This window comes from Staurois parvus, unplaced genomic scaffold (genome assembly GCF_062004578.1).
Source record: "Staurois parvus isolate SC_StPar_1 unplaced genomic scaffold, SC_StPar_1.0 ptg000151l, whole genome shotgun sequence".
NCBI lineage: Eukaryota > Metazoa > Chordata > Amphibia > Anura > Ranidae > Staurois > Staurois parvus.
In genome coordinates this window covers 10,971,326-10,997,710 of record NW_028317947.1, presented here as the reverse complement: position 1 = coordinate 10,997,710, position 26,385 = coordinate 10,971,326, and the positions used below count along the sequence as shown (strand labels likewise).

The 26,385-nt window shown below is 40.7% G+C and overlaps 1 protein-coding gene across 1 annotated transcript; it reads left to right on the top strand.

Annotated features, from left to right (window-relative positions):
• The first annotated feature begins 10,531 nt into the window (after positions 1–10,531).
• On the top strand, positions 10,532–16,390 carry LOC149464457 (keratin, type I cytoskeletal 19-like). Its single transcript, XM_089674427.1, has 7 exons — positions 10,532–11,087; positions 11,208–11,290; positions 12,663–12,819; positions 13,459–13,620; positions 13,699–13,824; positions 14,370–14,590; positions 15,398–16,390. The coding sequence occupies exons 1-7, from the start codon at positions 10,566–10,568 to the stop codon at positions 15,573–15,575; spliced, it is 1,449 nt and encodes a 482-aa protein (XP_089530553.1). The 5' UTR covers positions 10,532–10,565; the 3' UTR covers positions 15,576–16,390.
• The last annotated feature ends 9,995 nt before the right edge of the window (positions 16,391–26,385 follow it).

Here is a 26,385-nt window from a genome sequence, read left to right as displayed (position 1 = left end):
GAGGGAAGGTTGATAGGCAAAGCAACAGGTTCACTTTGAATAATGGGAATATCCTCCTGCGCTTAATATGGATAAGTCCCTATCCTAACAGCTGCTATCACTTTGCCTTAACCAATAAGTATTAAAGTATCAAACACAAAAATAGTGAAGCGCTAAAGTGAATCCCTATATACACACACAGTGCATATAACATGAGACGAAAAACATACCTCATAAATAAAATAAATCTGTGGTATAAAATAATAAATAAATCAATAAAAAAATTTAAAAAAAAAAAAAAAAAATATATAAAAAAATTATAGAGAAAAAAAAATCTTTCCTTGCCCTTAAATGTTTCTTCAAATCAATCAGTGATAAAAAAAATTGAAAATCCATAATAATGCGAATAAACAGTGATACAAAAATAAAATCTGTGTTAATTAATATTCAAAAAAGAATATATATATATAAGTGATAATTCCAATGATATATGTGACAACCTAACAGAATATAAATAAAAATTCATAAATTGTGATTCTCAATCAAATAAACGTGATTAATATTAATTGTGAAAAAACCAAACATTAAACTATTAAATAAATGATCCACTAAATCTTGTGATGTTTAAATATGAAAATGTGTCCACAAATGTGAACAAAAACAGTCCATGCAATAAGGTGAAAACGACACTCAGTGTTCTTCACTTCTAGTGCTCAAAACTGAAGAAATCCTCCAATGGCAGCAATGCCTGCTCACCTCCCCAACTCGACCCGCAAAGGGCCACAAGGCTATAACTCTCCTCCAGGTAATCCTTTGCTTCCAAGCAGCTCAGTAAGGAATCACAGGACCTCCACTCCACCTCCTCTCAAACGTCATATAGGACACAAACAGAGCTTCCCATAGTGTAATACCGTTTATTTAAGACACTCCATATAACATACTGTTTCCACTCACATGCGTTTTCTTAATGAAAAATGCAATCCTCCTCATTCCCTGGGTGCATTCACATGTAAATAGGGAAACCAATATGGCCGCTGTGCTCGGACATCCGTCCCCACGTGACCGGAAGTGATGTGTCTCTTGGCTGGGAAAAGCGTTCCGACGCGTTGCGTCACGTGCGTCGTGACTTCATCAGGGTACCCTGATCAGGGATACCTGATGTAAAGGGGCACTCTGATGGGGACAACTGATGTAAAGGAGCGCTCTGATGGGGACAACTGATGTAAAGGAGCGCTCTGATGGGGACAACTGATGCAAAGGAGCGCTCTGATGGGGACAACTGATGCAAAGGAGCGCTCTGATGGGGACAACTGATGCAAAGGAGCGCTCTGATGGGGACAACTGATGCAAAGGAGCGCTCTGATGGGGACAACTGATGCAAAGGAGCGCTCTGATGGGCACACCTGATGTGATGGGAATACATGATGTAAAGTTGCACTCTGATGGCAACACTTATTGTAAGGGGGCACACTGATTGGCACACCCTATTCAGACCTTGGCCAGAAGAAAATTTTAGTGACCGGACCTCCTTGAATGTTAATTCAATACCCCTGCCTTAGAAGAAGCTACAGAAGATCATAACAAGAACCTGATTAGGCTCTCAAAAAAAGCAAGAGAGCTAAATCCAGGAGCGTAACTAGGATGGTGAAAGATCTGGGTCACCTTTGGACACACCTGCAAATGGTGGTGTGCCCTAAGTTTGTTTAAAGAAGGAGAGGCTTAACAGGGCATGATTAAATAAAACCTACGCCTTCTGACTGTATACATGACACACATATAACACGGTCATTAAGTATTCACAAAATATGCTTCAATTTTTGTGCTACAAGCAAAAGTCACATAGAAGTAACCCTGACCTGGAAAGAATAAAATATGTGGAGCATGAAGAGTATATGTGGCTAAATTGCAGTGGATATTGCATGCAGTCTGGAGGAAAAAGGTAGAATCAGGGGCAAACTGACAACTCATGGGGCCTCCGGGCAATAGGGGCTCATGGGGCCCCTGTGTCCTTGCCCAAACTCAAAAAAGCCTATGAAAAAGGTACCAGGGGCATCTCATGGGGCCCCCTACTGACCCTGGACCCTCGGGCGGTGCCCGAGTTTCCAAATGGTCAGTCCGCCCCTGGGTAGAATGTAAGAGTTCTTGAAGTACGCACTGACTGCACACATATGCCTCAGTCCTTCTATCCACAAAATACTCCAACTACTTTACCTAAAGTGAGAGTTTCACAGACACACATAATCCTAAAATATCATCATTGAAGAAATAAAAGAGACTGTAGACAGATAGCTAACACTTTGCACAAAAGATCTTCATTAAAATAATAAAAACTACTTAGCAACCAGCAAGTGTTGAGACAATAAACGCATTGGTCAGGAGTATTTATTGTATGGCGGTAAGAACTTTGTCATGTACAACACAATGCATAGAGTGCAGTGGTAAGCAGTATGTGTCGTGTATCTGTGGCCAGTGGGAGAAAAAATGCACAATATTGATGGTCTGAGGGAAGAAAAATATCCAGGGGTCAGCTAGAGGAAAGAATTCATTGGCAGGAAAAATGCCTGGCATTGTTTTTTAACAGGAGGAAAAAAAACCCTGATTCATTGTTTATGCCCCTTTACATTTGTGGTCAGTGTCTGTGACCTCATACATTGGCCAATAACATTGGTGGTCATTGTACCCAAATGCACTGCTCAAAAAAATTAAAAGAACACTTTGAAAACACATCAGATCTCAATGGGGAAAAATCTCATGCTGGATATCTATACTGACATAGACGGGGTAATGTGTTAGGAAGGTAAGGATGCCACATCGTTTGATGGAAATAAAAATTATCAACATACAGAGGACTGAATTCAAAGACACCCTGAAAATAAAAGTGAAAAAATTATGCAGCAGGCTAATCCATTTTGCTGAACTCAACAACGCAACAACTCAAAATGGTACTCCGTAGTTTGTATGGGCCCCATGTGCTTTTATGCATGCCTGACAACGTTGGGGCATTCTCCTAATGAGACGATGGATGGTGTCCTGGGGTATTTCCTCCCAGATCTGGACCAAGGGCATCGCTGAGCTCCTGGACAGTCTGAGGTGCAACCTGGCAGCGTAGGATGGACTAAAACATGATATCCCAGAGATTTTCTATTGGATTAAGGTCAGGCAAGAGTGGGGGCCATTCAATGGTATCAATTCCTTCATCCTCCAGGAACTACCTGCATACTCTCGCCACATGAGGCGGTGCATTGTCGTGCACCAGGAGGAACCCAGGACCCACTGCACCAGCATAGGGTCTGATAATGGGTCCAAGGATTTCATCCCGATACCTAATGGCAGTCAGGGTGCCATTGTCTAGCCTGTAGAGGTCTGTGCATCCCTCTATGGATATGCCTCCCCAGACAATCACTGACCCACCACCAAAACGGTCATGCCACATGATGTTACAGGCAGCATAATGTTCTTCATGGCTTCTCCAGACCCTTTCATGTCTGTTCCATGTGCTCAGGGGGAACCTGCTCTCATCTGTGAAAAGCTCAGGGCGGCAGTGGCGGACCTGCCAATTCTGGTGTTCAATGACAAATGCCAATCAAGCGCTATGGTGCCGGGCAGTGAGCACAGGGCCCACTAAAGGATGTCAGGCCCTCAGGCCACCCTCAAGAACTCTGTTTCTGATTGTTTGGTCAGAGATATTCACACCAGTGGCCTGTTGGAAGTCATTTTGCAGGGCTCTGGCAATGCTCATCCTGTTCTTCCTTGCACAAAGGTGCAGATACCGGTCCAGCTGGTGGGTTAAGGACCTTCAATGGCCCTGTCCAGCTCTGCTAGAGTAATTGCCTGTCTCCTAGAATCTCCTCCATGCTTCTAGGACTGGGTGCTTGGAGACACAGCAAACCTTCTCGCAATGGCACGTATTGATGTGCTATCCTGGAAAAGTTGGACTGCCTGTGCAACCTCTGTTGGGTCCAGGTATTGCCTCATGCTACCAGTAGTGACACAGACCCTAGCCAAATGCAAAACTAGTGAAAAACAGTCAGAAAAGATGAGTAGGGAAAAAAATATCAGTGGCCTCCACCTGTAAAACCATTCCTCCATCTAGTGCACCTGCTGTTAATTTCATTAACACCAAAGCAGCTGAAACTGATTAACCATGTAAGTATAGTATCAGCAGAGAAGCATGGGCACCAGGCAGAAGGAGCAGGAAAAGGATCAGCACAGAGAAGGAAGGGGAGAGCTTTTACTTGTGGACACATTGGCCATCACAGCAACCACAAGGCACAGAGCCAATCTCATTGTCTCTGTGCCTTTACTTATAATCTGTGCTGTTTAATGACAGCTCAGATCACAAAGATTGTGCGGCATTGTGTGGGAGTTCAAGACACCCAGGGCACCCCCTAAAGATTCGGGGCTTGTGGTTGGTATGCCCTAGGCAAGTTACATCCCTGGCTAAGCCTAAAGTTAAATAAAAAAATACTGAGAGTTACATTAGTGTTGTGTGTGGGGCATCTACTGAAAGGTCTGTGCTGAGATCCCTTGGAGAGGAGCGCCTGATGTCCAAAAAACTCACTTGATGAATTTTATAGTTTACTTTTTCTTCAATAAATTATAAAATTCATCAAGAGAGACTTTTTTTAGACATTGGAAGCTCCTCTCCAATCACCCATGTGTTCCCTGCAGTAACGCCTTCATTGTCATTATCAGAAAGGTAGCAGCCCTAGACCCCAATGGAGTCTAATACCCAATGCATACAATTGGAATATAGACCATTGGAAGAAATTTCCTCTATACCCTCCACACAGTAACTTGCCACTAGGCAGCCTCCAGTGGCACCAGTCCAGCATTGTCTTCCACCCAAACTTGTCCTCAGGTTCAGAAAAGGTAGGAGCCATCAAAAAGATGCCAAAGCCAGACAATGGACATCAGAAACTTTTAGAATTTGTAAACTATCCAACTAAACTCTTACCACACCTATCTTATGTATGCGAGACCTTAAAGTATAAGTTCACCACTGGGAACATTACATGTTCCATCCATTTTTAAGGTGGAACATGTGACATGTGCCCATAGCCGCAGCCACCGCTCCCCCCCCCCCCCCGACAGATAGTATGGGGAGAAGTCTCCCCTTACTATCTGTCAAATTTGAAAACAGCACGGCCATGCGGGGCTCCGCCCACACGGCCGCATCATTCATGAACTGCAAGTCCTGACAGCCTTAGGGCTCATGTACACTGCAGCTGATAAACTCACGTTTAGGATCTGTTCAGCATTTTTTTCCGTAGCCCCTGAACTCTCCCTAATGTTTTGCTATGTGTCTATGTACACATCGTCATTTACAGTCATTTACAGGCATTTGCGTTTACAGTCGTTTTTTTGAACACAGAAAACTTGCGTTCAGCAGTCAATTTTATCAGCGTTTCAAACGCAAAATGCTTGTAAACGCGGCTAAATGCGGCTAAACACAGCAAATCGCGTTTATAAGCGCTTGTGTCTAAATTTTTTTTCAACTCTTTCAGTTCCCAATGCTGTCCAGAGCCTTTTATCATAATGAAAAATGCATGCAAAGCGTTTTCAAGGTACTCAGATGGACAAATCACTGAACACAGGATGTTCCTACCAAGCTTGTCACACATTGTAATGACCAATTCACACCTCAGACCTCTCCCACCCTTGGAAACAAAAGATATGTTAATGCCAATTCACACCTCAAATTCCTCATGAAGACCCCCTGCCAGGTGACCTTAATGACTCCCTCCACCAGACACCTTTCCCACCCTTGGAAACAAAAGAAATGTTAATGACCATTCACACCTCAAATTCCTCATGAAGACCCCCTGCCAGGTGACCTTAATGACTCTCTCCACCAGACACCTTTCCCACCCTTGGAAACAAAAGAAATGTTAATGAGCAACTCACACCTAATTATCTTAACACATACTGCTGTCTCTGCTTCTACTCTCTGTATTTTTCTGAAACAGTCTGAAATAGTTAATGATTTACCACTTTTCAGTGCATTCTGGGCATTTGGGTTCTCCTGTGCTTATCTTTGAAAAAACACTTTTAAACGCAAACGCACATAAACACGAATAAACGCGCATAAACACGTTATGCAAACGTGGCTAAACAGATGTTTTTTAACCTACATTTTCCAGCAGTCAGTTTCCATCGTTCAGAAGTGTCCCGTGCACATGGGGCCTTAGCGGCTGTCAGCTTGTAGTTTTCAATGAACTACCACGGCAATGTGGTGCGCTGTGGTAGCTCACTGAAGATTCCAATCAGAATATCTGCTTCCTCGTACATCCCAAGCAGATATTCTGACAGGTCTGCAGGAGACCTGAATGGCATCAGTAATCTACTGATCGCTGGTGCAATGCTTTACAGGCTCCTGTAGCCAAAAATAATAAATGCACACTTTTTTACCTGCAAAAAATGTGCATTTATTATTTTTATCTAAAAGGTGAACTTATCCTTTAAGGGGGCGGACAGACAAAAACAGTGCATGGGTCTGCCAACCCAGTCATGATGAGTCCCTTGAACAATTAAGAAAACTGATGACTGGCAGGGGCGGACTGACCATTTGGAAACTCGGGCACTGCCCGAGGGCCCGGGGTCAGTAGGGGGCCCCATGAGATGCCCCTGGTACCTTTTTCATAGGCTTTTTTGAGTTTGGGCAAGGACACAGGGGTCCCATGATCCCCTATTGCCCGGGGGGCCCCATGAGTTGTCAGTTTGCCCCTGGTGACTGCATTTCTCAGATGTCAGTTGAGTTCAATGTGATTCTCGTAAAAAAAAGGACTTTATTGCAAAACAATTAGCCAGTTGGCTTTGCATCACACACATTGTAACCAACAGAGTGGAGATTGAAAAGGAATGCCTTGACATTGTGTATAAAGAAAATATAAATCTGGCAAGTATATACATGGAAAAAATCTTAAACTCATTAAGTCTGATCATAAACCGCTAGAAAGTATTTGCAAAAAATGTCTTCAAAACAATTACAGCACAAATGTTACAATAATATAAATACAAGCTAACATACCAAAAAAAAGAAAAATCCAAAAAGTAATGTAGACTTCTTATCAAGAGCAGTTCTAAAAGACACGTCAAAGGAGACGCCTCAAATTATAAAATATTTTCAATCCAAACCGAGGAATGAAGAAAAAAGATTGAGCAGATTAGCTTGAGTATTTAACCTCCCTAGCGGTCTGATTATGTCCATATTTCTGTGCTCAAAGCGGTACATTTTTTTGCATGGAAATATGTATTTTTTTTATTGTAGGCCTGTAATTTTTAAGAATAACTCACTGAAATCTGTCTGAACAAGAGTCTAGTAAACATCCCGGGTATGTTAAAATTTGAAACATGAAATCATAAATTATAATTTAATAAATAATCATAAAAAATAATAATATAATAATAATAATAAATGTAATTCAATAATATAATCAAACCAAAAACACTAAAATTTGAAATATAGCGCCAAGTTCGCACATCGCTGAGCAAAGTCGCAAAATCGTTTTCAGTGTCTGATGACGAATTTCCCCACGAATCATTATCACTCAATTCTGCAAGTGGTTCTAATTTACTATCGCTGTTCTTTAGCTGGTCTAAAACCAATTTTGACCTAAAGGTACGCTTTTTGGACGCCATGGTCGTTTCTCAGTTTCCAGGCAGAAAGAACAGTAAAAATGCAGGCAGGGCACAGGACAAAACACTCGGGACAAAATGTATGTGAAATGGTTTGATACAGTAATGTTTTACTATGTGATTTTAGTGAATTTAGTGAATGTCACTTTTTGTCATTTTCAAATTTCCCGCCGTTCCATCCCCGTACGTCCTGACGTCGCAGGGGACGGAACCCGGAAGACAGATGCCGACATCGCCTGGAAGACATTACAGGGGACACTGCAGGAGGGACATTGCGGGAGCGAAGGACAAGGTAAGAGAAGAACAGACCCCAGAGCAGCGCCGCATGGTAAGCCCGAGTGTAGCTTGAGTGTTACCACTTTTGGTACTGAAACTTTACCCCGAGCTACACTTGGGAATACCGCTAGGGAGGCTACAGGTGCCTGACACCAGACTGCAACAAATGCAGCTCTACACTCAGCAAGATAAAAAGATGCAGTCATCAAAATCAACTAATCTATTTGGATGGCCTGACCAAATGGGAAATACATCGACTTGTGTTAGAATCTACTGGGATTTTAGAGTTTAGAGATGATCAGTATACAGACTGGGTCATTATAGACAAAAATGTGCCCAGAAACAACTCGCAAAATCCAATCAAGTTAGCTAGGTGTCAGGGGCAGACTGACAACTCATGGGTCCCCCAGACAATAGGGGATCATGGGGCCCCTCTGTCCTTGACCAAACTCAAAAAAGCCTATGAAAAATGTACCAGGGGCATCTCATGGGGCAACCTACTGACCCCGGGCCCTCGGGCAGTGCCCGAGTTTCCAAATGGTCAGTCCGCCCCTGCTAGGTGTAGATGCATGGAAAACCAAAGATGTGCAATTGTGGCCACAAATGGGTCCAGATATAACTGCAGCAATAAATCACATAACCAATTGCTTTCTGAAGGATCAGGAAGGAATTTTTTCCCCTGCTGGAGCAAATTTGATAATGCTATAGGGTGTTTTTGCTTTCCTCTACATCAATTGTGGGTATAAAATTCTGTATATGGTGGTTTGCTATTTTTTTTTTTTCTATTGGTTGAACTGGATGTACATGTAAATCATTCAACCTGACTAATTATGTAACTATGACTGGGGCAAGCAGCATTTTGCGCAATAGCACACAGTCCATTTGGGACTTTTTTCAAGTACAGATTATGCAGCACCCAAGCAAGGCCACACAGTGAACACTAGACGTGCAGAATAAAAATATTAGTTTAGTTTTGCTTCGGATTAATTCATAAAGTTACTAATTGTTTTTAGTTGCAAAATTTGTTTATTTTTGTTTTGTTAATTCGTTTTCAACTGGATTCAAAGTTTCCAATGGATTAGAGGTATTCAAATCACACTTGAATCAAAAATATCGAATCGATCCAAATTCATTGTGAAGAATAACCAGTTTGATTCTATTCCAAATTCTAAATTTGAATTTCGGAGGATCACTATAGTCTTTTCATTTTATTCTATTCTATTTAAATTTTGGAAGACGGCTATATTTATTTTATTCAGTTTTTTTCTTTTCTATTGTATTATTTTATTTTCTAATCTATTCCTTCATTTTTTATTCTTTTCTATTCTATTTTTATCCTTTAGTTTCTGTTTTATTTTATTCTATTATTTTATATTCTTTTATTTTCTAATCTATTATGTTTTATTCTACTCTTTTCAAAATGTGCATTTCGGAAGATGGCTATATTCTAATACACACAGTCTTTGAAGGAAATCAGCAATAGTCAGCAATATGTTTACATTTCAAATTTGTTTTCGACTTTGATTTTGTTTTCTAATAAACTTTTAATTCAATTTTTGAATTTGATTCAAATTCAGATAATACACTTTTTTTGGACGAAATTTTGTTTTGTTAATTTGGATTAGTTTAAATTGGTTTCTATTGTAATTGGTAAATTTGTTAACATTTGAATAACAACAATTTTGTCTGAATTTGATTTGGAACGAAACAAACTGCACCTGTCTAGTGAAGACCTCTGGAGCAGGCAGGGGCGGACTGACCATTTGGAAACTGCCCGAGGGCCCGGGGTCAGTAGGGGGCCCCATGAGATGCCCCTGGTACCTTTTTCATAGGCTTTTTTAAGTTTGGGCAAGGACACAGGGGCCCCATGATCCCCTATTGCCCGGGGGCCCCATGAGTTGTCAGTCCGCCCCTGGGAGCAGGATTAATCAAGTGATTCACTATATAGGTTACACTGAGAGGGGAAATTAGAGTTTTGAAGGACAATGTCATTAAAGTGAAGTTGTCCTTTATATAAATTATGTTCTGAATAGGGATGTTCTATGGATCATGGAAGATCAAATCTTTTGTCTTCATTACTCTTTTGTTAATATTATGTGAATTCAGTGTCTTTGTTAGAAATATATCTAATATTGCTGAAATAATTTTACAAATAGCTAAACTACTGTAAGTAACAACAGCATACTACTATATGTTATACATTATTCAGTGTATCTGTTGTTCATGAGAATTAATTTTCTAGGTGAAGTAGGTTTAACAAGAAGTGAAGAGACACACCATATGTTAGACTCAGCAGACAAATAATGAAAGGGTACTTTTCTAATATAATTATATTCCATGTTGAGTGTCTTGTTGAAATGTTGCTTGTGTGCAGTTTCTACAACTATAATTTATCATAAAATGTTACTTCTTGGTTAGGTGTGGCATGCAACTGTTTTATAGGAGAAATAAAATTGTAAATTCAGAAATTGAACCAGGAACCCAAAATGCTCAATTTTATGGGCACATATATTTTTTGTAATTATTACACAAACATGATAGGGCGCATTCTCATGGGAAACTAGACCCTTAGTGGGAAACACCCTACTGAGTGATATAAAATAGAGCTCATTTGGACCAGTGTGTTGCCAGAAGCATTTGTTCCTCCACTGCACCAGTTGCCTGAAGTCATCATGAGCGTCAAGCTAAGCCACAAATCTTCATCTGGATCCCTTAGAGGACTAGGGAGTGGAACCTGTAGTGTCAATCGTATGTCCTCTGTACGCACAAGTGGATCTTACAGGTCTCCTAGTGTTCATGGTGGCTTTGGAAACAGAGTCATGGGCTCCTCCTATGGAGCTGGTGGTGTTGGATGTGCATCTGGTGGAAGCATTAGCTTAGGTCTAGGGGGTGCTGGAGGCTATGGTTCTGGCTTTGGATTTGGCAGTGGAGGTGCTGGAAGCTTTGGATCTGGATTTGGCCTTGGTGGAGGCTCCTTTGCTTCTGGTGGAGACAACCTTCTTAACATCAATGAGAAGGAAACCATGCAAATTCTCAATGATAGACTAGCTAGCTACCTGGACAAAGTCCGCTCCCTAGAGGAAGAAAATGCCCAACTGGAAAGGAAAATCCGAGAGTGGTATGACAAGCAAACTCCATACACATCTCCTGATTTCAATCCCTATTTCAAGACCATTGAAGATCTCCAAAACAAGGTATGATTATGGTAACATTCTGAATGACAATTATTAATTTATAAATGTGCAAGTGCCATATACTTTGTATGGGTTTCTTCTATATCTGACCATATCAACAATTTCTCTATCATATTTCAGATCATGCAAGGAAATGCTACAAATGCCTCTCTCTTACTCCAGATTGATAATGCTCGTCTAGCAGCTGATGACTTCAGAACCAAGTATGTTTTATTAAAACCTTTAGTCTTTTTATTAATATTGTCATGCTTGAATTGCAATCTTCAGGACACACATTACCTCCATTCATGGACACAGCAACAACATTGCCGATAACCTAATGCTGCATAAAAGTGGTTAAAAACTTTACTGCATATGTGTAATGCGAATGTGTAGACTACGCAATGTTTTTTAGATTTGCATGTTAAAGAGATTAACTAAATGTAAGTGATATTTTCATGTGTTTTTTAATGCTCTAAAACCTTGTTTCAATGCATAGTTTTAAATATAAATATGCACGGTGCAGCCATATTTACTCATTACATACACGGGCTCTGCTTTCTTTCATAGACAGGCTACTGCTCCTCACAAAAATGCAAGTCTATTAGTTAGCCAATATACTAAAAATAATATGTTTTTTCTGTGTCTGACTTTTTATTTAAACAGCCATATTAAATCTACTTAATAAATAAATAATATATCTACTATAATAATAATAATATAAACTAATAAATGTATATTTAATACAATAAAATAACTAAAGAGCAAGCACGTAAAGGAAGTCATATTTCAAAGATAAAAATTATGCAAAATGAGATTAAGGTAAATGTGGAAATAGTAAAAATGGTAAACCTGTTCTTCATATGCCCATATCTCACTGCATATACCACCATGAATTGCCTATTTTTCATAGACTGGACAATCCAAGGGCTTGTATTTTTAATGTATAGCCATATGTTTTAAAAGCATTATCAATAGAGTCCAGTGACATAATCTTTCTGACTATTGTCAATCTACATATACACTTTATGCCAGGGGGGAACTGACAACTCATGGGGCCCCCGGGCAATAGGGGATCATGGGGCCCCTGTGTCCTTGCCCAAACGCAAAAAAGCCTATGAAAAAGGTACCAGGCAGGGGAGGACTGACAGCTCATGGGGCCCCTGTGTCCTTGCCCAAACTCAAAAAAGCCTAAGAAAAAGGTACCAGGGGCATCTCATGGGGCCCCCTACTAACCCCGGGCCCTCGGGCAGTGCCCGAGTTTCCAAATGGTCAGTCCGCCCCTGTTCTATGCATGTTGTATTGGTAGATTCTATATGAAATTTACATATATTTTACAAAGGCGATGAAACAACATTCAGGATATTTTAAAATAGGTAACTGCACACAAAATAAATGGCTTAGTAGGTAATTTACTCATCAGGGTTTTAGTTTATGATTGCTGACATGACAACAACACACATTTTTTTACCCAACAGATAATGCTTTTCCTAGGACTTCTCCATACAAGCAGGGCCTGAGTATATCTAGGTGCCATTGAATATCCTACTTATAGTATTTATTTTACTTTAACAATATCATAAAACCTCCTTTCAGGTATGAAAACGAGGCCGCTCTCCGCATGGGAGTAGAAGCTGACATCAATGGCCTCCGTCGTGTGCAAGATGAACTTGCACTGAGCAAGAAAGACCTGGAAATGCAATACCATAACCTAAATGATGAGTTGACTTACCTAAAGAAAAATCACGAAGAGGTAATTGCCTTCTTCATTAAGTTTTTAAGGTATCAGCAGACTACAGGTAAAAAAAAAAACACTGTTGTGAAGAGAAGAGTTTTAACAGTTTCTAAAGACAGGGCTACTTAGCAAAGTTTTGCCCAAATAGGATACAATGATGGAAAATCCTATATAAGGGCAACAAACATCTACCATGAAGGAAATGCAAAGGATAATGGTAACTATAGACTTTCCTGAATGTCTCTCATGCCTGGAAAACAATGTAGTAATTCTACTATTCACCAGGAAGACTGCCCTAGCTAGGAGTAACTGTGGGTTACTGTGAGCTCCTGTGGATTACTAGGCCTTAAATCAATTAAATTAAATGGTGACTATTATAAAACGTTTTGGTTCTAGTGTATTACCATAAATCACGGCAAAGATAATTTCCATATATACACTTCAACTGTGTGTTTCTCTGATGTTCTGTATAATTCCTTTGGCACCACAATATTCTGAGCCCACTGAAGAATTCCCTCAATGGTCTCTATTCTCTGTCAACCTATACTCACATCCTTTTGTCTGGAAAGAAGAGCAGATTGGGGTTTTGCCAAGTAATTAGCTGGATCAGTTAGTACATGAATCTAAAAATATTAACTCAAATTACTGCCTTTTCAGGAGGTGAACAGCTTGCGTTCTCAGTTGGGTGCCAAGGTCAACGTTGAAGTGGATGCTGCACCTGCCGTGGACCTAAACAAAGTGCTAACTGATCTGAGATCTCAGTATGAAACTATGATGGAACAAAATGCAAAGGAAGCAGAGAAGTGGTTCCATGACAAGGTCAGAAAAAGATGACACTTGTGACACTGATGGTATGTATTGAACGATGATTATGACAATATTGTGTGTTCTGTTTAGAGTGACGAACTGAACCAGCAGATGTCAAGCAGTGCCCAACAGTTACAGACCCACAGTACAGAAATCCTTCAACTCAAGCATACTTTCCAAAATCTGGAGATAGACCTTCAGACCCAAAACAGTTTGGTAAATGCTTTTTTTATGTTATCCTTTTTTATCACTTGACCTGCTTTTTCATGCCTGGGTAATATTATTTCAACCCCGTTTTTCTTCACAAGCTATGTATGTAAAGCTCATATCCATGTAGATCCTAGAATAAATGCCATGCTAAGCTCTGATAAGGATGAAAGCAAATGTTTTCGATTTTGTGTTCTCTCATCAAGTAGAACACTGATAAAACCGAACATATGTATATGGATTCTTAGCAATACCAAGGAAATCATAATGTTTTGTGATTTACCTATCTACTGTATGTCCAAAAACATTCACTTAAGGAATCACATCATTATACCATAAATATGGAAATCAGAAATGTCAGCCTATTGTCTATTGTTGTCTAATGATAGAAGAAAATTGAGCTGGTACCACAATGAAATTCCCCTAGAAATTCTCATTACCATGTATTCCATAATAATAATTCTGGCTGTAATATAACAAGACAAAAAGTGTAAACAAAAACGTAATAGTTTTGGTGCTTAACATGTTTCCTTAAAAATTTCCTATCAACACAGAAAGCGGCATTGGAGAACAGTTTGGCTGAAACAGAAGCCCGTTACGGTGCCCAACTCGTTCAACTGCAGGATATGATCAATGATGTAGAGGTGAAACTAGCAGAGCTCAGATGTGATTTGGAAAGACAGAACTTCGAGTACAAATCTCTCCTGGATGTGAAGACCCATCTAGAAAGGGAGATAGCCACATATAGGCAACTGCTGGATGCAGAGGACTCTCAGTACGTATATTAACAACCAATGCAATTTTGTAGTACAAAAGATGTGTGTTATGTATGTGTGCAGGGAGGAAAGCTATCCTGTGTTAGCCTGTTGTTACCCCAAACACCAGACATTCCCCTGTCCCTTATTGACAAGGGAAACTCCAATCGCCCCCATCCTTTACTGCCTTGTAAAGCACTGATTATACCTTGTACCCGCACAGCAGTCTCACTAAGTCTGTCCTGACCCTCCACACTATGTCCCATCTTTTAGGTGAGAGAGCGGATCTATCCCCACCTCCATAAATGTATTTGCAATCCTCTTTTGCTGTGGTTCCTCCTCCTTTTTCTTTTTTTTTCCCACCTACCCTCCTCAAACCTTACTCACCTGACCCTTCCTCCCTAGGCGGGTTCTGACAATACATTTCTGTCACTCTTCTAAGGAGTAAACTTCCGCACACCATGTAACTGAACACCAGGCCTATCCGTCCCTTCTCATTGATATGTGTTTCATGTAACACCAAGGGCCTTAACCTTTCAGAGAAAAGATCACAACTCCTATAAGCACTTAACAAACACAAAGCTCAAATAATATTTCTTCAGGAAACACATTTTAGGCCCAATTCCATCCCGAAACCAACTAACAAAACATTCACCTCAGAATACCACTCTAGGAATGCCCAATCTAAAGCCCATGGTGTATCTATCTTATTGTCAAAGCACACCTAATTCCAACTGTCTGACAAGATGGCAAAAGCCTTAGTAAATATATATCGTAAAATCTTGTGTTGGACAGTGTCTAATCATGGTTATGTGGCTTTGTTACAGACGAGCTGGGTGGAATTCACGGAGCACGAGTAGCTACGGAGGCTCTGGCAACGTAGGCGGTATGGGCAGCATTGGCAGCCCTGGAGGATCTGCTGGCATCAGCCTTACCAGCAGTGGAAAACCAAGAACCATAGTGGAAGATGTCAGAGATGGATACTCTCAGTCTAAAAGAGAATAAATGCTGTTATTGAATCCTGGCCATATACACTTGAAGGCTTCCGTATTTTTTGTCCCCCTTTCTTTGCCATGGATGCTGGATTCTGAAAAGGATAGACTTTAGATGAAACAATATAATATACTTTCGTGTATACCAACTGTAATAATGTAAAGTGGAGGGCTTACCTTCAGCAACCAATCATATTTTACCTGCCATTCTTCTAGTTCAAGTGAGAATATAAAAGCTGAAATCTGGTTGGTTAATGATGACAACACCTCCCTTTTCCTTGCATCCAGTTTTTATACATGAAGTTCTTTTTTTATATGGAAAAAGCACCCTTTTGTGTATTATATGTCACTGGCTAATGGTGGTGCTTTTAGTCTAATCAATAACATCTAAACTACTACCAATATATTTCTTCCATCTGATTAACTGGACAATAATTTTACACTCCAGCACCCTTTTATCTAATTTCCAGACTTGGTCTATCCTATAGTTTATTGTAAGGTTGACTCTGTGGGGGTTATTTACTAAAACTGGAGAGTGCAAAATCTGGTGAAACCAACCCATTTCCAAGTTTTATTGCCAAAGCTTAATTGAACAAGCTGAAGTTAGAAGCTGATTGGCTACCACCAGATTCTGAGTGCTCCAATTTTTGTAAATCCACCCCTGTGCATCTTTTTTTGTAAACTGAACAGCTGTCACGCTATCATCACTGCATTTGAGTTTACCATAAACGCATAATCCTGCTTTTAGGTGTTGTTTTAAGGCCTGGGTTGATAGTCACTGCAAAGAATGTTACTCTGAATCTTTTAATAAAAGTGCTTTCTTATGCAGTTTGTTGTTTGTCTTTTGAAAAATATTCACTAACAGAACTAACTTCATACTACAATGTCAATGTCTTCTCTTTCTCCGGCATCTTATTTTGACAATCCTATAATGGGTTAATACAAAGAGGCATTGGTACAATACTAGCAAAAGAAAAAACACAATATCACACAACTGGAGTCCTGTGATGATGGTGCCCGGTGGGAAAACTGATGCGTTTTGGGAGTTGAACTCCCTTTTTCAAAGCTAAGATGATAGAGAATGTCCATGCCACATACAGTATATAGAGAGAATAACTGATTGAAATCATCACCACACCCCCTCCATGGAAAATAGCCCCACTGCTTGGTCCTAAAGCTATTTTCTGAGTGTGTCACTTCCATTAATTAAATGAATGGAAATAAATGATGCTTGTACAAATATGTGTGCAAACAATGAACTGTATGCTGCAATCACAAATGATATGAAGGCATTACTGTATCTGTTAAGATGTCCCTTGAATGGAGCAGAGGTGGAGATGACCTCCTGGAATCCGTAGTGTGTGGAGACATGTGAAGTGTGGGGCGCACGCTGTGATGGTAGCAGCCATCACTTCGGAAACTGCACATGCGCACCACTGGGAATAGTATAGGGCGCACACGCCATCTCAAAAGCACCCAGAGGGAGGAGCACAGGAAGTGCACCATCTGTAGGGTGGAAGTGCACTGAGAAAACGGGCAAAGGAAGCATGTGACAGCTTCCAAATTGCGCTGATGTTTGTTTTATTGGTAATATACTGTTCACTCCCTTTTTTGATAACAGAGGGACACTCAAATAAGAAATTCTTGCTTAAAAAAAAGAAAAATACCTGTTGATGTGCCAGAAATCCAGTGTGTTTCTAACATACTGTTTGGGCGAAAACAATGGTGGTTTTTCAGCACTGAAATCCCAACGAGTATTGCTAGCCCTCCCTGCTGGACTACAGAATGCCACCTAGCCCATCCCTGTCTTTTCCACAACATTTTCATATATTACAGTGCTGCTGTCTTGACTTTTGAGAGCCTATTTCCACACTTTGAAGGTTACAAATTTGCATTTCACACCACTGGTTTTGGGACCTTGAAGCCAATAGCGCACAATAAAAATAAATTAGGAAAAAAAAAAGGTAGGGGAGAACACAGTCACATGACCTGTCAAAGTTATGTGACTGGCTCTCCTCCACTCACGAAGTTCTGTCTGCTCAATATGGCAACCTGTAAGTTATAAATGGCAAAATGTAGGCCATGCTACTGCATAATACTGGGCAGTAAAAAAACAGATAGCAATATCTACTCTCCAGTATAGTCACGGTGTGCATAGGGAAAGGACTCTTAAGAGAGGTAGTTCTGGGGCATGCCTACATCAGTAGGAACTGAGCTCCTCAGAGCTCAAAGCCTGGGGATGATGTCACAAGGGTAAAGTTGGGTAATGCTCAGATATACACTTTAAAGGAAATGTCAAGTCTTTTCAATTTGATAAAAAGTTTATTGTAAATATCAGTTTGAATGACTGAATCAGCCAACTATTCGCAAACAAAAACAAGGAATTTGATTACTCCAGAAGGAGTGAATTCCCTAGTACATCCTCTACTTCTTGCACTCCATAGCTCTCTTCTTTTCTGGGAGTGTCTCATTACCCTAGCCCTAAGCTCTTGGTAAATCAAATCAATATGTCTCCTCATTTATGAGAAAAAATTATGGGCTTTTTCTCTCTCAATAGTACTACCTAGATAGCCTGTGGCTCTCTATCAAATATGTCAAAACATTGCCCTTCTATAAAAGGTTGAGCAATTAGATTCTGCTCTTAAACCAGCATGTCCATAATTGTGTAAAAAGGGTGACAACTATTAGTGGTGTTTCCACCATGTTCCTTCTTAAAAGTGGCTGTTGCCACTCCACTCCAAAGTGTTATTGTCCATCTACAGAGTGATGTCCAAAAAAGTCAATATCCTCTGTGATGGCCCTGCTTTGAACTATAAGTTACGCACATTGGTGAAAATATACACTCACCTGTTCCGATGCCCTATGCCAGACCAATAATAAGTCATTAATGTAGCAACAGTACTATACAATATGGTCGCCAATTGCATTAGTATCTGCAATGATGTGGAGCTCCTCCACCAGCCCATGGAAGAGAGATGGAAAGAACCTCGATCCCATTGAATTCTAACATCTTTGCAGATAGTGGATCCCATCAGTCATTAAAATAATTTTGACTCAATAGAAAGTCCACTGCCAACACATAAACAACCTCTATTCAACAGATTATGAACTATAATGGGACAGGTAATGTTGTAAAGCCACTAAGGCCAAATTGTGGGAAACGGAGTAATACAGAGCACAAATGTCAGTGGTGACCCACATAAAGTCTGGAGATCATTGAAAAGTCTTCATCTGAAATAAAACTGTCAAATTGTCCTTGATAGGAAGGTTAAGTACTAAGGGCTACATTAAGGAGTCAACCCACCTTCCAGATTCTCCAGCAAGAATCCAATGCCTTGGACGTGAACCTTGGGCAGGTGATGAAAATTGGGGATGAGGTATGATTGTATCTTAAGATACTCCACCATCCCTTTGGGCTATTCTCTCCCCTGTTTCTATAAACTCAAATAAAGCCCTTTGAAACAGAGGAGTAGTATTCTTCAACCCTCAATATACTGAACCCTGACTACATTATCTTAAAGTCTTAATCTTATAAATTATCCAAATTGAAAATGATGTCACACCCACCCTTACTACATTCTGCATTTTTTATTATTCTGTTATTCTTGAAGGTGTTAATAGCACTTCTCTAATAAATTCTTGATATATCTTCTATTTTTAATCTTCTTTTCCTAATCAAACATTTCAGAGTCACCAGATCCTCCTCTACCAACTCCAAAAAGAGATCAACAGCTACCCTCCATGATAAAGGGGTAGAGGTAGTTACAGTATCACTCGTAGGCAGAGGTTTAGCAGCAACTGATAGTGAATTCTCAGTTGTTGAAGATGCAAAAGTGCCTTTAATTTCAGAAAATAAAACCTAAGCAGGGGCGGACTGACAACTCATGGGGCCCCCGGGCAATAGGGGATCATGGGGCCCCTGTGTCCTTGCCCAAACTCAAAAAAGCCTATGAAAAAGGTACCAGGGGCATCTCATGGGGCCCCCTACTGACCTAGGGCCCTCGGGCAGTGCCCGAGTTTCCAAATGGTCAGTCCGCCCCTGAACCTAAGTTTAGTTCCAACTATGCCTGCCCTTTCCGATACCCTTCTGCATTCATAGAAACTGTATTATATCTTCTATGAATGAAAAACGATCTCATAAATCAAGATGGGCAGATGAATGAAAGGTCTGTCTACTCCAAAAAGAGATAATTTTTCATTCATAGAAGATATCAGGGCGCAAAGGACCCATCATATTGATAGTAAGTCATGTCCCTTGTAGTCATTTTTTTTTTACTAAACATAGGCTTTAAAGGAGAGTGGTTAAGATCAACCTCATTTGTGGTATTATCATATTCACCAAGTAGTTGTTATTCATATCATTAAAGTTTTTCTTTAGAACAAATTTTCACGCAAATTTATTGACATCTAAAATAGTACTTAAGACATCAAAATGGCTAGTAGGCTTGAATGACAAGACTTTCAATGTTAACAAATCATATGTTCCTCTGTTTTCAAGAATATATCAGTTAAAGTAGGGACACTTATTTGCTGTCCTTGTTGAGTTGATTGTTTTATGCTTCTGTGCCCTTCTTTGCATTATTTCCTGTTATGTCTTTTTTTATTATTTACAGATAATGATGAGCCAGATCAAGTTCATGGCCTTAAAGAAAGTTTGCAAACCCCATTGAAATACATTTTCTAGGCTAATAGGCAAGGGATTGTCAAACAAATGCAATAGTAGGCCAGACAATGCTCTTGACAACATGTACCAAAGCAGAAAATTTAAAAAAAATTCCATCTGAAGAGAAGCAGAAATTTGCTTAAAGGGCAACTTTAAAATGCAATATTTATTTAAAAAAACAAGCTTGGGGGATGCCCTTAACCTGCCTGTTAAGTAGCTCATCTCTACAGTCTATGCAACCTACTACAGCAAAACTGGTATTTACAAAGAAAGAAAATTCCATGCCTTAAAAATAAGCCCCCATCGTGAATGGGTAAGGGGTGCATAATACATAGTACCCCTTACTCATGCACAATCAAATGTAAATAGCAACTATATGCACACTTTTAACAATTTCTTTATTAAAAAATAAAAAGCCCACAAAATGTCCTATAATCGTTGATATGATTCACTCCCATTGACCTCACCATGCAAATGGGAGCTTCTGGTCCCTGTTGTGGAATGTCAACAAAGGGGTGGGGGTCTCAGTTAACATCATTTACCAAATATGATGACTGTATTTGATCACTGACCACACTGGGATTCCAGTGATGCCATGTGCCCATATTAGGTCAATATTATCATGGGCCTAACTTCCAAGTTTGCATGAACTTGGGTTCAGGTTGAACCCAGGCTCATCACTACTCCCTAGTGGTTGGAGAGCTCTGATGTCAGACTTTTGCAGAAAGATCACTGCATCCACACAGAGGGAGAGTCCTTCTCTGCAGCATGCTGGCAAGGGACACGCTTTTCTACTACGCTTGTAGCTGCTTTCTAAATATAACATGTTGTACTACTTTGCACATGTTTAGTTTTGATGCGCCTAGAATATACCTTGCTCAAAAAAATTAAAGGAAAACTTTTTAATTGGAGTATAGCACTAAGTCAATGAAACTCCTAGGATATTGATCTGGTCAGCTGAGTAGCAGAGGGGGTTGTTAATCAGTTTCAACTGCTTTAGTGTTAATTAAATTAACAACAGGTGCACTAGATGGGCAACAATGAGACGACACCAAAAACTGGAATGGTCTTACAGGTGGAGGCCACTGACTTTTTTCCCTACTCATTTTTTCTGACTGTTTTTCACTAGTTTTGCATTTGGCTATGGTCAGTGTCATCATCGGTAGCATGAGACGATACCAGGGCCCAACAGAGGTTGCACAGGCAGTCCAATTCCTCCAGGATGGCACATCAATATGTACCTTTGTCAGAAGGTTTTCTGTGTCTTCCAGCACAGTCTAAAGAGCATGGAGGAGATTCCAGGAGACAGGCAGTTACTCTAGGAGAGCTGGACAGGGCCATAGAAGGTCCTTAACCCATCAGCAGGACAGGTATCTGCTCCTTTGTGTAAGGAGGAAGAAGATGAGCACTGCCAGAGCCCTACAAAATGACCTCCAGCAGGCCACTAGTGTGAATGTCTCTGACCAAACAATCAGACTTCATCTGGGTGGCCTCAGGGCCCAATGTCCTCTAGTGGGCCCTGTGCTCACTGCCCAGTGCCATAGAGCTCGATTGGCATTTGCCATTGAACTCCATAATTGGCAGGTCTGCCACTGGCACCCTGTGCTTTTCACAGATGAGAGCAGGTTCACCCTGAGCACATGTGACAGATGTGGAAGGGTCTGGAAAAGCTGTGGAGAATGTTATGCTGCCTGTAACATCGTTCAGCATGACTGTTTTGGTGGTGGACCTGTGATGGTCTTGGGAGGAAAATCCATGGAGGGACGCACAGACCTCTACAGGCTAGACAATGGCACCCTGACGGCCATTAGGAATCGGGATAAAATCATTGGACCCATTGTCAGACCCTACGCTGGTGCAGTGGGTCTTGGGTTCCTCCTGGTGCACGACCAATCCAATAGAACATCTCTGGGATATCATGTTTCGGTCCACTCAACGCTGCCAGGTTGTCCAGGAGCTCAGTGATGCCTTGGTCCAGATCTGGGAGGATATACCCTAGGACACCATTCATCATCTCATTAGGAGCATGCCCTGATGTTGTCAGGCATGCACACAAGCACATAGGGGCCATACAAACTACTGAGTACCATTCTGAGTTGCTGCAATGAAATTTCAGCAAACTGGACGAGCCTGCTGCATCATTTTTTCACTTTGACTTTCTTTGAATTCAGTCCTGTGTAGGTTGATAATTTTCATTTCCATCAAACGATGGGGCATCCTTACGTTCCTAACACATTACCATTATAGATATCCAGCATGAGGTTTTTCCCCATTGAGATCTGATGTGTTTTCAAAGTGTTCCTTTCATTTTTTTGAGCAGTGTATTTAGCTAATTTAAAACTGAAGTTCAGTTGGGCTGTAAGTATTTTCAACACATGGGTGTGAGTGAAATATTTTATCTACATGGCTAATTGCTGAGTGTTATGAGACGGAAAATCCCTTCCTTCGGGGAGCTATAATTTACTGGTTTTACTTATCGGAGACAAGCAGCAATCTATCTAAACTGTTTTAAAAATATGCCACATGAAAGAAAATTCAAAAGAGAAACTAAGGAAAGCACAGTAGTCAAAAAATAAATGTATCTGCTCTATATGGCATAAAGGGTAATGTTCTACAAAGGTTTTGGATCTATAAAAGAAAAAAAAAGATTCTTCGTGGCACATCAAGATGCATATTGTGTATTGTGTGCAACTAGCACATCAGTTAATTATAGAATTTAAATGTTTCATGCAAATCTAAAATTCTCAAATTAATATACAGTAACTATAGATAGCTTAAAGTAAGATATATCATGCATGGTTATTAAAGTGGTTCTAAAGATTGAAGGTTTTTTACTTTCCTGCATTCTATACATAAAGGTAAAAAAACTTTCTGTGTGTAGTTATGCCCTCAACCCCCCCCCCCCCCTCCCAATACTTACTTGGGTCTGATCGCGATCAAGCACTGTGCACGAGAGATGTGGCACTCCCAGGTCTCTTCCTCCTCATTAGCTGGGACACAGCAGCGGGAGCCAATCACAGCCACCTAGGAAGGAGTGAGGGGTTTTGTCGAGCCATGCTCTGTGTCTCATAGACATACAGAGGTGGCCCATAAGAGAGAGCACACATGAGTGTCCCCAGGGCAAGCAGCTTACTCTGGGGGCACTCAGCAAGGGGAAGGGGACAGGTGACCCAAGAAGAGGAGGATCGGGGCTTCTCTGGAGCTAGTAAGTATGGCAAATTTGTTTTTTTCTTTAAGTGAACCTTTACTATCACTTTAAACAGCAAGCAGAGATCAGGTAGAATTCAAGACATGTTGGAAAGCAGAGTACAAAATGGAAGAAACTCCTCAGTTTAAAAGAGATAGAGAGCTCCACATAGAAGGACCAATGGCAGGACCAAAATGAGGTTGCATGAAAAAAAAAAAAGAAGTTCAGCAATGAAAAAATAATTAAAAATGCATTTTTTTGTTCCTTCCTAAACTTTATCATCTTAAATATATTTTGAACAAGAGATTATGTCATCATAAACTCCTTTACTTTTCCCTCTGTATGACAGGGAGCTCAGAACCAAAGAAGCCCAGAATTTGACGGCTCTCCTTCTCTGACAAATGTACGCTTTCTGCTCTCATAGGCCACCTTGTTTTACTTCTTCTCCATTGTTATCTCAATCTAGCCAGCCTCTGCCCTACTATTACTGGCTGACTGTAGCCACCCAACCAGTGACTGTGCTGGCATGTTGACTAGGGATAAGCTCAATGTTTAGTCTGAACACAAGATTGCATGCATGACCACATGGCCATATTTGGTCACTTGCCTCATCTAGGAGATATCATTTGTGGTGAGTGTAGCAACGGAATGGAAGATTCCACCACTTAGGAGGTTCATTATGATTGGCACGTCATGAAAGGGATGGATACCCCCCAAACATACCAACATACATGCCCTCAACATGAGGGGAGTACATTGCCAGGGTCCCACGCAGCAAAGCACGTTGTTTCCATGTTGTTGTGGACAAGGTCCTCTTTCCCACAACCCTGGACCAGTGGATGTGGGGGTCTATGGGCAGGGGGCTTCTCAGAATCTATAAGCCCCACTTTAAAAAGAAAGGGCCCCCAAACACCACCATCCCGCTACATGCGTAAGGGGGTACATTGTACTTGTATTCATTCACTCAAAAAAGTAACCCTTAAACCAGCCATAGATGAATTGTAATTCAGCCAGTTCAGCAGGGACCAGACAAATTTCAATCCATCTATTGGCAGGCTGGTTGTACAGAAGCTGAACTCTTGATCGACTTCTGTAAACCAGCATGTTAGAAAATTTTTGCTCAACCAGTGCTGCCATTTATAGCGGGAGGTGCTGATGAGCATTTTCTGACAGCAGTGAAGCCTCACCACTGCCAGAATACAGTAGCTCTGTGGGAGGGATTCAGCCATCTACCTTAGAGCGGTTGTAAAGGCTCAAGGTTTTTTACCTTCATGTATTCTATGCATGAAGGTAAAAACTCTTATGTGTGCAGCAGCTCCCCCAGCATCCTCAATACTTACCTGATCCCCATCGCGATCCAGCGATGGGCATGACAGCCTTGGCTATCCTGGGTCTCCACCTCCTCATTGGCTGAGACAACCAATGAGGAGAAAGGGGGCAAGGCCAAGCCGTGGCTCTGTGTGAGCCACCTTTAAAATCACTTTAAATGTGCGGATGTGGGAATCGATTAATTTTCTTTCATTCAATCCACTGGTTGAATGAAAGAAAATAAATCAAGCCTGCCTTACACAATTTTTTAACAAGTCCTTTATTGTATAAAAAAAAATCCCACAATTTAAATCCACTGCCACATAATCCACATAATGCCTCCTCCCTGCCTGTCAAACACCAAGTATAAACAACCCCATACAGCTTTTTTCCTTCGAGCATAAAAAGGTAGGACAGTGCTAGGAACTTTGTTAAAATCCCTGCAATGTACACAGATCACTCACTGGGGATTGTTTTTTTCTCAACAAAAGCGGAATTAAAGACTTGAAAGGAATACCGCTTAAAAAAATAGCAGGCATCTTGTGATCTTCACACTTAGGGCTCATGCATGCTAGCTTTGCATTTGACAGGCATTAAGGAGGCATTATATTGTCTCCTCACCACCTGCTTTAACCCCTTGAACCCTGCACTAGATCCACAACAGCATAAGCTGTATTCAGCGGGCACCAGCCGAAGGAGTACAATTCCTGTCTTGTATATGTCCCTGGCCACTACTTCTGTAGCTAAACAGATTAGCAGTTGAGAGGTTGCAAAAGCACGACTCAACCACTGAGTTTTACCACCCCCAACTGCTACAGTGAATGAGCCCTTAGACACGACTTTTACAACGTACTTTAAAAATTTGACACTAAAAGTGTCATTCATCATCAAAATAGCTTCCACAATACTCCATGCTAAGGGAATAATTAAATCAGTTTTCAACTTGTTTGAAACAGACTCTGATGTGGAAATAACTTCTAGCACCATTGTATAATGATATAAAGACTAGAAGGCATGTTTTAGGATGGGTTACAAGATCGCGGTGACTCACCCGCTACCTTCGATGCACAAAAGAATTTCTCTACCAGTATATAATTAGCTCTGGCAGCAAAAATCAACCCCTAAATATATTGTCTCATGTCCTGGTTACAGTAACTGGAGAAGGATTATGAAAGTGAGAAAATATTTGTAAATGCCTGAAAGGCGTGGCAGCTTCCAATGTAAAGAAGAAAAGAAGTTATCTTCTACTACAAATCAAATATGCGGTGGATGTGGTCCTTTTAACTGGTTTTCTCTTGGTGGCCATTTTTTGTGTCTTCTGCACAACATACATAAATACCCATATAGTTTACAGTGAGAGCCCAACTCAAAAAATTACAAAAAAACTAAATAAAAACACTTGCAGTCCTACTCTCAAGACTTACCTTACTCCTCACTTTGGCACTCTCCTCCACTATGGCTTGTGAGTGGTCCTTCACCGTCCACGTAGACAATGCAGGAGTATTGGCCTTGCATGACCGGGTTAGAGCACACCTCAATACCTAACCTCCCAAAGCCAACCCCCCAAACACCACCTCCCAATAACCCTCTAGAAAGAACAACACAACTCATAAATGGAGTTAAATGGAAAAATGAAATCTCTTTAAAGCAGGTCAGATGAATTAT